Here is a 13,357-nt window from a genome sequence, read left to right as displayed (position 1 = left end):
AAGTCTTGTAATTCCTTCCCCTTTTGCTGAAGGGTTTTGAAAAGCTCTGCCACTTTAGCCCCAAAAAGCCCAGAGTTGTCCAGGGGTGCATCCAGACATTTAGCCCTGATATCATCAGGTAGGGGTTGTAGTCTCAGCCAAGAACACCTTCTAAGCACTGAGGCAGAAGCTGCAGATCTGGCCGAGGCCTCTGCAGCATCACAGCTGCATTTAACTGAGTGTCTTTTCACTTGAGAGGACAAGGATATGAGGCTAGATATTTGAGCCTTATAAGGTGAGTCTGGGAGATCAGCCAAAAGTTTAGAAACCCAAGTCAAAAGGTCCAGGGCATACTTAGACATGTGTTTGGTAGCTAACTGCCCTAAAAGCCAAAGTGACAGAGGTGAATACATTTTCTCCAGTGTGTTCCATGGTCTTACTGTCCTTATCAGTGGGAAGGACAGAGGTGGAGGGAAGTAATCTGGAGAGTTTGTCTGCAGAGAATGAAACAGTGCCAGGGTCTACAACAGGGCATTTAATCAGAAATGTGGCCCCTTCTGGGACCTTATAAAACCTGTCAGGCCTTCTAGGTGTTGGTGGTTGGGATTCAGGGCTTTTACAGGCTGTACTGAAGGCGTCCAAAAAGGCTGGTCAGACTGGAGGGATGGCAGAAGGTGAAGGGCTGTCTATCTGTAAGAGTTCATAATACCTCTTTTGAACATCGGACATTCCAGTGGAATTCCATTTAAAAAAACTCTCTAATTTTAGAGATGGTTTCAACAAAGGTGAAGTCCTTTCCTGGGAAGTCTGCCTCAGCAGAGTCCTCCTTGGGGGAGGCATACCCAAGAGGGGAAGGCATCTGAGAGGCATAGGAAAGGGAGCCCTCTGAAGAGAAACCTGAGGAGTCCTCAGCTTCAAGAGGAAAAGGATCTTCAGTCTGAGGCCTAGGACTAATAACTGGAGGGGAAGCAGGCATAGAAAGCCTAAGGGACATGAAGGCAATAAATAAGCTTTGAGAGAAAGCTTGCCAATCAGGCAGGCTTTCTGTGGGAGGAGAGACATGTTTTGTCTTTTGTTTTCTTTATAAGGAAGAGGTAGGCCAGGAGGATGTAGGGCCTAAGGAGGGTCTAGGTTCAGACTGTTCTAAAGCAGAGGAAGGAATGGTCTGGACATCTGTTGCAAGCAGAGGTTTCCCCTTGTCGTCAGTGTCCGACAGATGCAAAGCCTCCATGGACGTGCTTTCAGTCTTAGGTTCTGCAGCTTCCTGAACGGTACACGCTATAGGAGAACATTGGCCACAGGAGTGTCGGGTGGAGGAGGTGCAGCAGAAGGTTCAGCCGTGGAAACTTTGGCATTCTTTTTTGGTGGCTCAACAGTCTGACCAGATGGCTCTTCCATCGCTGAGGCCAGATGTTTAAGATGTTGGTTTTCTTTGTAGATGTTTATGGCGTGCAGACAGCTGTAAAGAGTTTTAGTAATGAAGGCCTGACAAATTGCACAGGTTTTATGGTTGTGGTTGGGCCCTAGGCAGAAAAGGCAGAGGTCATGAGTGTCCTTATGGGGGATATGGCATCCTGACCTCCACTTTCCTTTCCTGGGTAACATGAACCTAAGCAAGCATACAGTGACCAAAAAGAGAAGAAAACTGCCCCAACGGGGTACTTATCTTAAATTTAAAAATCCAATGGCAGAGATGACAGGAAAAGTTGAAGTTCAACTGGCAGCAGAGAAGTTCTGAGGAAAGGTATGTGCAGACATCACTTTTATGGTCCATGCACCCTACGGCCAGTGTCAGACATCCCACGTACATTGTAGTGACTAAAGCTTTTGTATACTGGCCAGACATTTGGTAGCTAAGCAGAGGATAACTCAAAGCTTATGAATATTGCAACATGGGAATAGGACATCTGCCAAGTACTCAGCCTTTGGGGAGGATCAGGTGGGCATCTTTCTTCATAACTGTCAGGTACTCAGCCTCTGGGGAGGATCAGGTGGGCATTTTTCTCCATAACTGCCAAATTTGCTCTTGATGTCCCAACCTTTTATTCTCTTTACTTTCCATTATCTCCAAATGACACTGTTAAATGGGGTACAGGAACCAATTAATCATAAATCTCTTGAGTAAAAGAAGTAGTGGCACAACGTTTTGAAGGGACCCCATCTAGTTTTAATAGCTCACTGCAGATTTTAAAACTCAGAGTTAAATTTTCCTTTGCATCTTCATTTAGATATACTTTGGAATATCACAAACTGGATATTTTTATGTCTGTTTTATTCTGCCTCTTTGCAGAGATGACCTCAGAGCACTGCCATACAGCATACAGACAGGGATTGAGGAAAACAAAAATAAGACCACAAGATGAATTTATGTTAGCATTTATTTATTTAGCATTTGGTTACTTGGAAAGTCCAACTGGGATGACTGGCATACCCCTTTTCAGCAAGAATCTAGGGAGAAAAGCTCCACAGTTAAGTACAGCTGCAATAACTGTTACCAAATCAAATTAAAGATATACATGTAGTAAAAACCTGAACAAATAAAATGAACCTAATTAGCAGCTGACAGACTCAGTTGTCTGACGTACTAAAAGACAGCATACTTATCTGCAAAACTGAATAGACACAAGATTCAGAAATGTTGAAAACTGGCGTTAATGAGACTCACATTGTCACTGAAGTAGCTGTGCAGATTAAAAAAAAATACTAACACTATTTATACAAAAGGTATTTGGGTAACTTACCGGCCATTTGGAGATATCATCAGGCCATTCATGAGGAGGCACTGAAGCTGGTTCAAGGCAGAACCTAAATAAAATAAAACAAACAGGTAGTAATTAAAAGCTTTCTAACCCCAGATCAGAAGCAGTTATTGACATATATAAAACAAGAGCTAGTAGCAGTGCTTATGAACTTACATTTCTGGTTTCAGAAACTGACAGAATATAACATGCACTGATGTTAAAGAAAGGAATACTTTCTGCATGTATCAATTGCCTAGAATCAGATATCATTATCTCCTCCTTTTAAAACCCTTTTTTATGGAAAACCATGCTTGATGTCCAACTCCAGAAAAGTTAAACATATTTTATCCTAATTTTCATAGTTATTGCTGGAGGTGTGATATTCATACCAAAGCTGATTGTACTCATGTGATGGCTACCTGTCCTAAGCATACTAAATTAGGGGATATGGTTGCTAAATTGGCTCCCTATTGAAATGTTGGCACTCTAAATGCTGAGTGCCAATATGCCAGAAAAGAAGACCAAAAACACAGGAAAGGAGAAAAACTTGAAAATCACTCTTCTCCTTTAAACTTTTTTTGCAGGGGGGGGGGCACCCATACCCCCACAACAAACCACATACCTCCAAACTTATATATACCAACTCCAAGATCGCCATACCTTGCAGAAAAGAGAATATTCCAAGAAATGGCATATTGAACTTAGTATATGCAAGAATGTTCTTTCAGCCATTCAGTCTCTGTATTTCAGGAGTCACTCTAGCGGGTCCCAATATTTCAAATAGTTACATGGTAAATTGCTTTCTTTCATGATTATGAGGTGGTTATTGCTGATAATATGAAGCAACAGATCGGAAGGTTGGAGATCTCGTTGGGAACAAACTGTCTTGAGTTCAGTGGGGGGGGGGTCATCTGATGATCAACAAGGCAGATGGGGGAAGTGCATAGACAAAAAATTCCATTCACAGACATTAGAGGGGAAATTCTGGCATGCCTTTGTTATAGGGGCATGACTGCAGCCAAAGGTTCCAAGTCATATGCATATGTTACAAGCCTTTTTATTCTACAGCATGATGGCTAATCGTAAGGAAAATATCACTAAGAAATCAAAGAACTCTCTCTCTCTCTCTCTCATCGGATACGTTTATTTAATATGTTTTGTTATAAGGAGGTGATCTGTATATTTAATCTTTCTTTTATCAAATTTTTTTCTGCAGTGTAGATTATATTTAATCTTCCTTTTTGCAAGGCTTTTTTTCTGTGGTGTAGATTAAGATCTTCTTTTACTGGATTTTTATGTTAACATCAGCAATATGTGTTTATTTTTTTAATGCACTGTGTATGACTTGGCTCTTCATCTCTCTTTTCTGTTGTTGCCCTTTCCATTACTCCTCTTTCTTACTGTTTTTTTTCTCAAAAAAAAAAAAATCAATAGAAATTAGGAATAAAAGTGTTTTGTGGTAATACCCTATACCACCTACTTATAAGTGACCTTCTTGGTGCTTACTCCTATTCATATGGATTTTGTACCTCTAGGTGTTCTGCAGTATTAAACAGATCCATGTGAAAGCACAATGCCTAATATCATTCAAAAACTAATATCAGTACACATACCTCTCAACTGCCCAGAATTTTGCAGAATGACCAAATTTTTCCATCATATTTTTGGTCTGTCGCTCATAGAATTTGTTGTTTGGCAAATCATTGGGGACTGAAGTAAATAACGGCAGACATTTGAGTTTCAGGCGTCATGTCCTACAGAAGATGGATGCTAATGCAAAACCTCTTATTCTAGCTACTTCCAAAGTTTATAAGAGCGATATTTAAAATCCGTTTTTATTTTCTAGGCCTCAGTCCCCCCGTTGTTTTAGTCTTTGTCCAGATTTCTTGGACTAAGAAGTTGAGAGGTATACCAATAAACCAGATATTGATAAACATAAAATACAAGGTAAGAACTTTTTTGGGTGGGGGGAAGCTTGCTGTACTCCCACTATGCTTTGTCACACAACTGTGGAGAAATGGAAAACTGTTCCAGCACCCCATCTGTGGCATTCTGCTGCTGATGGCAATATATTCAAATTATACCTACAGTTCAAAAATTAGTAAGAATATCCAACTACATCCCCACTGCTTCACCTCCACTTTCTTAGAACTTCAGGTATCACTAAACATTACCCGGACCAGAAATATTGAACAACCACACTAAAAATTACCTTGAGAGCAACAACATTTGCTATTAGTTTCTGGTCCAGTATTAGTGAACTGACAACAGTGAATCCAAATGAATTATTCTCCCACATTAAGTCATGCACATACTTATAATAGATGCTAACACAGGGATGACTTTTTATAGCAACGTTGCTCTGCTTGCTAGGGTGTTTGCATAGTGTAATGCAGGCACTTGGGTATGGCCAGTGTCATTGTCTCTTTCTTCCCTCCTGTAGATTTTCCAGCTGTGCATCTGCCATTGTTCTTTGAGTACATGGGAGTACAGGAATGGCTTTTGCAGAGGGAGTTAACAAAGGCATTCAAGAAGACATGGGACAAGCAGGAAAAGGGTGAAAGAAAAGATTGGGATGAAGGGGAGGGAAGAATTGTAAATGATTTCACTGAGGCATTCATGTGGGCATGAGACAAGTACAGAAGGGTATTAGAGAAGATGGTGTTGGAGGGGAGGCAGAATTTTAAATCTATTAGAGGTCAGACTAAATAAAAAGAAGTAATGTACTCACCATAACGTTCCATGTTTGTTGTCCATCTCGCCATTCATTCTTACTGGTTGGGTTCGGAGGCAATCCTCGGCTCCGACTCGGCCGCATACCATAGGTCGAAGTCTTTCACTTGGCTCATGGCTGAACACCTATCCCATCATGCAGTGTGTGATTCCCCAGATCTTGTTTGCTGCTAACCATAGCCGTATGTGTACACTAGTCCTATAATAAAGGATACTTAAAAGGTAAGAAAGCCAAAGGAGCTCCTTGTCCAAGGAAAGAAATCCTCCAGGTTCTCTAGAAGCCTTAGGCAGGGGGAAGGTGGGAGGGATCATAAGAATGAATGGCGAGATGGACAACAAACATGGAATATTATGGTGAGTACATAACTTCTTTGTTATGTTGTCTTATCTCGCCTTCTTACTGGTTGGGACAGCATCCTTAGCACCACATTCCCAGGGTGGCTCATGGGAGTACACTTTTCGGCACAGTGGAGCCAAAGGAGGCCCTGTCCTGCAGGCCAAATCCACTTTGTAATGAGTGATAAATGTGTGAGGTCTTGCCCATGTAGCAGCAGCACAAATACTGTCCATTGATAGTTTAGCTGGATAAGCAGATGACGTTGCTATGGCCCTAGTAGAGTGACCCTTGACTTTGAATGGTAGTTGTCTGTTATTAGAATTGTAAATTAAGGTAATATCATTTCAGAGCCAGTTTGAGAATGAGACTTTAGAGACTGGCATGCCTTTTTTTTACTAAAAGGAAACAAACAATTGATCAGACTTCCTGAAATCTTTGGTTCTATGTAGATAGAAGTGAAGTTGTCTATGCACATCTAACTGGTGTAGCTTGTATTCTGCTTGTTGCCATGATTAGGGAAAAACACTGGCAGTTCAATAGACTGGTTTAGGTTATTTTGTGAACACACCTTAGGTAAAAATGATAGGTTTGTCCAGAGAGATACCCTATCCTTGTGGAAGATTAAATAAGGAAGTCTGATTGGTAAAGCTTGCAATTCCGAAACTCTTCTGGCAGAGGTAATAGCAACTAATAAAATCGTCTTCCAAGACAGAAATTTGAGGTCACAAGATGAGGGTTCAAAAGGGGGCAAGGTCAGATATGTTAGAACAAAATGCAAGTCCCATGGTGAGAGTGGTTCTTTAATTGGGGGGGGGGGTCCTTAATAAGCAGGTACCTTTTAAATTGGGTGTGACATCAAGTTTGAAGTTCCGTCACCTATATGAAAATTTGAGATTGCAGCTGATTGCACCGTGATAGTACCTGCCGCTCAACCACCTTGTTGAAAAAGCTCTGATAGGAACTCAAGAATAGAAGAGATTGGAGTAGAAAAGGGATCAATGTTTTTACTCTGTGCCCAGACTGAGAACCTTTTCCATTTGCTAGAATATAGCTTCCTAGTTGCAGACTTGTCCGAGGATACCAGGATGTGTTTAACTACTGGTGTGAAATTGTGAATCCTGACTAAGTTGGGAACTGGAGCAGCCATGCTGTCAAATTGAGGGTTTGGAGGGAGGGGTGAAGGGTTCCCGACATATGAGTCAGAAAGTCTGGAACTAGGTCCAGAGTCCATGGTTCCTCCTGAAGATGTGGCCGGAGGAAGGGAAACCAAATCTGAAGAGGCCAGTATGGAACGATGAGAATTATTCTGCTTCCCAGCGAGTAGGCTTTCCGAATGACTTGTAGTATTACGGGGGAAATGCATACAGTAGTCCCGAGGGCCAATCATGAACAAGAGCATCCCTAGGTGACTCCCCCGGAGGGGGGGATTAGGGCAAAATAGCTGCTGCATTTGGCATTCATGGGAGTGACAAATAGGTTGCAGCAAGGCTGGCCCCATTTCCGGAATATCTTTTCCGCTATCTCTTTCTTTAGGGACCACTCATGATGCATCAAAATTGGTCTGCTCAGCATGTCTGCTGTCACATTGGACTTCCCCGGAACATGCACTGCAATCAGAAAGCATTGGGAAGAGACTGCCCACTGCCATACTCTGAGAGCCTCTCGGCAAAGGGGACAAGACTTGGTTCCTCCTTGCTTGTTTATGTACCAAACCACCAAGATATTGTCTGACTGAATTACAATTGTTCCTAGTGGAAGAGAGCCCTGAAGTGCTTGCAATGCCAAGAGCACTGCTCTCATCTCTAGAACACTGATATGCAAATGGGTCTCGTGTACCTGCCATGTGCCTTGGACTGTCTTCCCCAGATAATGCCCCCCCATCTGGTAGGCATCCGTGGTTACTGTTGTCACAGTTTGTTGTGGAGTAAAGGGTCAAACTAACATGACATGACTGGAAAGGAGCCACCATCTTAGATCCTTCTTGCATGATCTGGTGAGACATGGGAAGTTCTTGTAAGGACCACTGAGAAAAGAGAAGCCACTGAAGAATTCTCATGTGCATCCTGGTTAATGGGACTAGGATTATCATTGATGCCATCATTACTAGAACTTTCAGAACTGTTTTCACTGTTACTTTCGTCTTTGGCAGGAGATCGGTAATTTGTTGTCTGAGTACCAAAACTCTATCTGCAGGTAACTTTGCCATCATAGAGATGGTGTCTAATTCTGCTCCTATAAAGGTAATATGCTGACAAGGCAACAAGACGGATTTCCCTAAGTTTATTGTTATCCCTAATTGAGAACAAATTTGTAATGTTTGGTCTCTTGACTGTTGTAGTAGATGCTTGGTGGTGGCAGTCTGGAGCCAGTCGTCTAGATACAGAAACACCTGGATTCCCAGCCATCTCAAGTGAGCCATGACTACTGCCATGCATTTGGTGAACACTCTGGGGGCTGTAGTGAGACCAAACGGCAGAGCTCAAAATTGATACTGACTGGTTCCCAGCCGGAAGCGTAAGTGACTCCTTGATGCTCTATCCATTTTTATGTGGTTATACGCATCTTGGAGGTCTGTTGAGTACATCCAATCATCTTTCCCTAAAAAGGGAAGAATTGACTGCAATGTCACCATTCGGAACTTGGACTTCTTTATAGATTTGTTTAGTTTGCTGAGATCCAATATGGGTCTCCAGTCCCCTGTTCTTTTTGGCACTAAAAAGAATCTTGAGTAGGTTCTAAATCCTATTTGGTCTGCAGGGACTTCTTGGATGACTCTTTTGTCTAATAAATTTTAAATCTCTATAGTTGCCTGTTCCCTTAGACTGGGTAGAACATCCGGGATCCTTTGGAGTTGTGGGACGGGAAGGGAAAAGGGAATGGGATAACCTCTGGATATTATACTTTATACCCACTTGTCTTTTGTGATACCTCGTGAGGCTTCTGGGTACAAAGATAACCGCCCCCTGACTGCCTCCAGAGTAGGACAGACGGGCCTCCTTTCAGGAGCACTGGAAAGGTCAGCCACGAAAGGAATCATGGCACCCTGATTTTCCAAACCCCTCTGCCTCATGGACGGTGTCTACCATTATTGCCTCCCCCTTCTACCCCTGGGGAAGGATTCACCTCGTGAGTCTGGAAAAACTCCCTGGGATTTCTTGAACCACATTTTTCCACATTTCTGACCCTTAGGATAGGGTCTGGAAGTGAAGGAAAAATGCACTCCAATGGCAGAGAGAGTTCTTCTTTCCTGCACATCTGGTGAGTGTATCTTTATGAATTTTGGTCCAAAGAGTGAGGAACCATCGAAAGGGGCGTTGACAAAGGTAGACTTAAAAGGTTCCGCAAAATTACACAAGCGCATCCAGGAGTGTCTCCTTAGGGAAACTCCTGAACCCACTGCCCTGCTCGCTCCATCTGCTGCATAGGAAATCAGCCTCATGGAAGACTTATCTATGGAATTTAAGGTGGATAGCTGAGAGGTCACTTTGTTTGAAACCCCTGCAAGCTAGTGAACCTTGGAGAGTATCTCCTAACTCCTTCAGGAGATCTCTTTGTAGCCTAGTGAAGTGCGTAAGGTAGTTCAGCGATCGAAGGGTAAAAGTTGCTGACGAGAATATATGCTTCCCATATCTGTCCATTGTTCAACACTCCTTGTTTGGTGGATGGACAGATAAGGATGTTTCAGAGAGTTCCTTCTTGGTGGCTGCTGCCACCATCATAACATCTACAGTCACGCCTTTAGTAAGAAAGACTTTTTCCTGCTGGAGCTGTTATGAATTTATTTGGTCTCCTGAGGACTAGTTCCATAGTGTCTGGTGACTCCCCACGCCTTTCGACTAACAAATTCCATTAGTTCATCAAAAGGTGGAGACACCCAGGAGGCTGAAGGTTGAGATCCGAAGGCCTTCAGGTACACTGACTTCTCATCAGAGGGAGACCGTGGAGACACTTCTGACTCCTCAAGGTCAGTGGCTGAGGTGACTGACTCATCTGGTGAGCCCAGATGCTTCCTCTTGCATGTTTTCTTCCGAGGAACCTCTTCAGAAGGGTAATCTGGGGAGGTCTCAGGAGAGTGGGACTTGCCCAATGGGGCTACCTGAGGGCCTGAATCTCCGCTGTCCTGAGGATGGGATGGTGTTGAGACAGACGTCGGTGCCTTAGGGGGAAGACTACCAGTACCTTTGTGTAGAGTTGTAGGAGGGGACAGCACACTCCTCATCAGCTTGAAAGCAGGTCCTCCTGGCTCCGAGGATGCCCCCAGTTCCGAAGAAGTAGAAGGAAAAACCGGCTCGAACAAGACTGGCTCCGAGCCTGATGTAGGAGCCAAGCTCACCCGTGCCAAAGCCCTGAGAGGTAAGCTAAGCTCAGAACCAAGGAGACTCGGGTCCAAGTGTGCCCCCTGGAACCGACCGGAGAGCTTCAGCTCCCAGATAATGTCTGAGCAGACAGCGGTTCCAAAATATCCTGGATGGGTCTCGGTACCAAAGATTCTACAACAAATGGTTCTTGGCACTCCGGCTCTGAAGATCCAGCTTGGCTCAGAGGAGGAATCGATGTGGATGAAAGAGTCTTAATTGGCTCCAGAACAGGTTGGGTCAGAGCCAAAAATAATTTAGCCAGCGCTGGTGACTTCAGAAGTCTGCACACCACCCTATCCACATCATTGTCCAATAAGCTACTAGAGGACCTGAAGAAAAGGGTAGGTGAGTGAGATCTCTCCAATATGGGAGATCCTAAGGTAGGGGAGACCAGTATTAACTCAGTGGACCAGCTCTGAAAGCTAGTCTTTTTCAGCTCCGAAGGCTGTGGAGCCGAAGGACTTGTCCAATTCTATGATCTCTCTCGATTCTGAATCCTGTGGAGCCGAAGAGATTCATTTGTCCAAAGAAATTTTTAATATTTTCTCAGGTGGTTCCAAATGACCAGATAAGGAGGAAGAAGAAGAAGGTCTCTTTGAAGGTTTGTTACTTCTTGAGGAAGGGGACTTAGCCTAAGAGGAGGTACTCTGGCTTTCTAAAGCTTCAGAAAATGGAGTTTTTAGAAGCCCTCTGACTATTAACTTATTCTTTCTCTCCTGCAAAATGCAGGAACTGAAAGAGTGAAAAAAGGTACATGACTCCTGCAGGTGAATGGCCCCCAAACAATAAACACACATACTATGACCATCAGTTAGAGACATTTTTTGTGAACATTTCTGACACTTTTTAAAACCAGATGGCTTTGGTTCCTTCTCTCTACCTTTCTTAGACATTATGAGAAGGAAGCACAAACTACAAACACTATAAATTTAAAGCACTGAGTACAAGAAACATTATAAGATGAAAAACACACGTAATATATGAAGCCTAATAGCACTCTATAAGAATATAAGCACACAGCACATCTATTTAAAAAAAAAAAAAAAAAAAAAAATATATATATATATATATATATATATATATATATATATATATAAGAAAAATATAGCTCTGCCCTCTAAGTTAAATGCTCGCTATGCCCTCTAACTTAAATGGGCCTAGCACTGCTATTAAATGAGAAAAAAAAAACAGGTAAGGGAATAAAAATTAGTTAAGCCCTCTAATTTAAGCGGGCACTTGGCTCTGTAACTCAAATGAGCCAAGAATCACTAAAAAACAATACACACACTAGAAAAACAGACTTCACTAAAGATTTCTGATGGGATAGTAAAGAAGAAAATGGGCCCTGCGACTAAAAACGATGGCCAACTAAGCAACAATAATGGTAGTGTAAAATTAAACAGCACACACAACAGCAGAGAGAAAACTATCTAAAGAAATCAGCTATAACTAAGTGTAGGACAACAATAGTTAAGCAAAAATACAAGACATACAAAGTTTTCAAAAACTTAGCCACGGCCAAGGAGAAGAGCATCTAATCTTGTTAATCGGCAAACGAGATCTGGGGAATCACATACTGCATGATGGGATAGGTGTTCAGCCACGAGCCAAGTGAAAGACTTCGAGCTACAGTATACGGCCGAGTTGGAGGCAAGGATCGCCTCTGTACCCAACCAGTAAGAATGAAGGCGAGATAGGACAACATAACATCTGACTGTTTCTTTGCTACTGTAAAGGGTCTGCAATAAAAAACAGCAACATTAACTCAATGCCCTGATGATACTTCCTTAATCCATCATGCTGAGACTTTGTCAAAGCTCCAGACAAGCCTTCATCAGCTGACACTGAGCTTTCTACATGGTTCAAAGACAATGGACTATATCATCCCTTGTTAAGTCTAATATATTATCGAGCAAATATCCATGCCCTACCAATGCATTCCAAATGCTCAACTCAATGGACTTATTTCGTGATGAAACAGTCTGACTTAATTGTAAAGAAAAAACACCATACACAAAATATCTAATGCCCATCAGAATATATACACAAAATGTTTGAAAGCTTAGCATCACACAATTTAACAGTAACCCCTGCACCTCACAATATGTTAGATTCATTCCTATACCCTTGATTTATAAATATACTAATTCTAGGGTTAAGCAATCTCAGAGTAAAAAGAAAAATAGATAAAAAATAGAACATGTTTTTCTCTTTACACTATTTTACCTAGCTTTGGAGAAAGCACTTAAAGTAGAAAACAGCATGTTCAAAGTAACAGTCATTGACGCATCAGCAATGCAAACATTCACCAAACACACATGACATTCCAGGTGTCAATAAATGCAACACAGACTGCACCAATAGTATAGAGGTCTAATGCCCTGACTAGGACTCATCCATTCTGGGATGGGGAAAGAGGCATGCTCATTTGGGGCACACTTGTGCAGTTTGATTCCCCTGGGAAGATTGGGGAAACAACAACATGGTGCTACCCGAGGGTGGGTGGGGCATCCTTTTGACATCAGTCCCTTGCAAAAATGTGTGGCAGTGTTTCATTGCTGATGCCCATTGCACTCCCTACCTTCAGGATTTTCAGGGTGTTAATAGTTTTGATACACACTGTGGGCATGCAGCATGCTTTGAGAGGGCTGTCTTTCATAGTATTCTACCCTGAATCCTGCTTCTGCCACTGTGTGAGTCCTTGTTCTCTTTTTGGGGGTTAGGGTATGGGGGTGGTGCTCAATCACAATATGTGTTACGGTATGGGGGCGGTGCTAAATTACAAAATGCTAATCAATGTAGAGGATCTGCTGAAGTAAAATATAACAGATTTGTAAACATTTACCATATTAGAGGATTGTTGAGATAAGCATTTGCCGTATTAGTGGATTGTTGAGAAGACCATCTGCATTGTTTATGTTACTCATTCTCTGGATCCAGTTACCATGGGATACCCCAACTGTTAAATCACACACACTAGCAGGGCCTCCTGTATGTAATCATTGACTTCACACACTAGCAGGGCCTCCTGTACATAATCATTCCAGGTGTCAACAAATGCAACACAGACTGCACCAATAGTATAGAGGTCTAATGCCCTGACTAGGACTCATCCATTCTGGGATGGGGAAAGAGGTATGCTCATTTGGGGCACACTTGTGCAGTTTGATTCCCCTGTGGAGATTGGGGGAAACAACAACATGGTGCTA

At 42.5% G+C, this 13,357-nt stretch overlaps 1 protein-coding gene across 7 annotated transcripts in view; it reads right to left on the bottom strand.

Moving 5' to 3' along the window:
- RHBDF1 (rhomboid 5 homolog 1) overlaps positions 1–13,357 on the bottom strand; it is a 1,247,410-nt gene that overhangs the window by 98,404 nt on the left and 1,135,649 nt on the right. For all 7 annotated transcript variants that reach the window (XM_044089448.1, XM_044089447.1, XM_044089451.1 and 4 more), the window contains one exon: positions 2,721–2,784. In XM_044089448.1, the coding sequence (XP_043945383.1) occupies positions 2,721–2,784 (64 nt within the window). The remainder of the gene's footprint in view (positions 1–2,720; positions 2,785–13,357) is intronic.

This window comes from Protopterus annectens, chromosome 12.part0, assembly GCF_019279795.1.
Source record: "Protopterus annectens isolate FY-2018-M chromosome 12.part0, PAN1.0, whole genome shotgun sequence".
NCBI lineage: Eukaryota > Metazoa > Chordata > Ceratodontiformes > Protopteridae > Protopterus > Protopterus annectens.
This window is presented reverse-complemented; position numbering and strand designations above follow the sequence as displayed.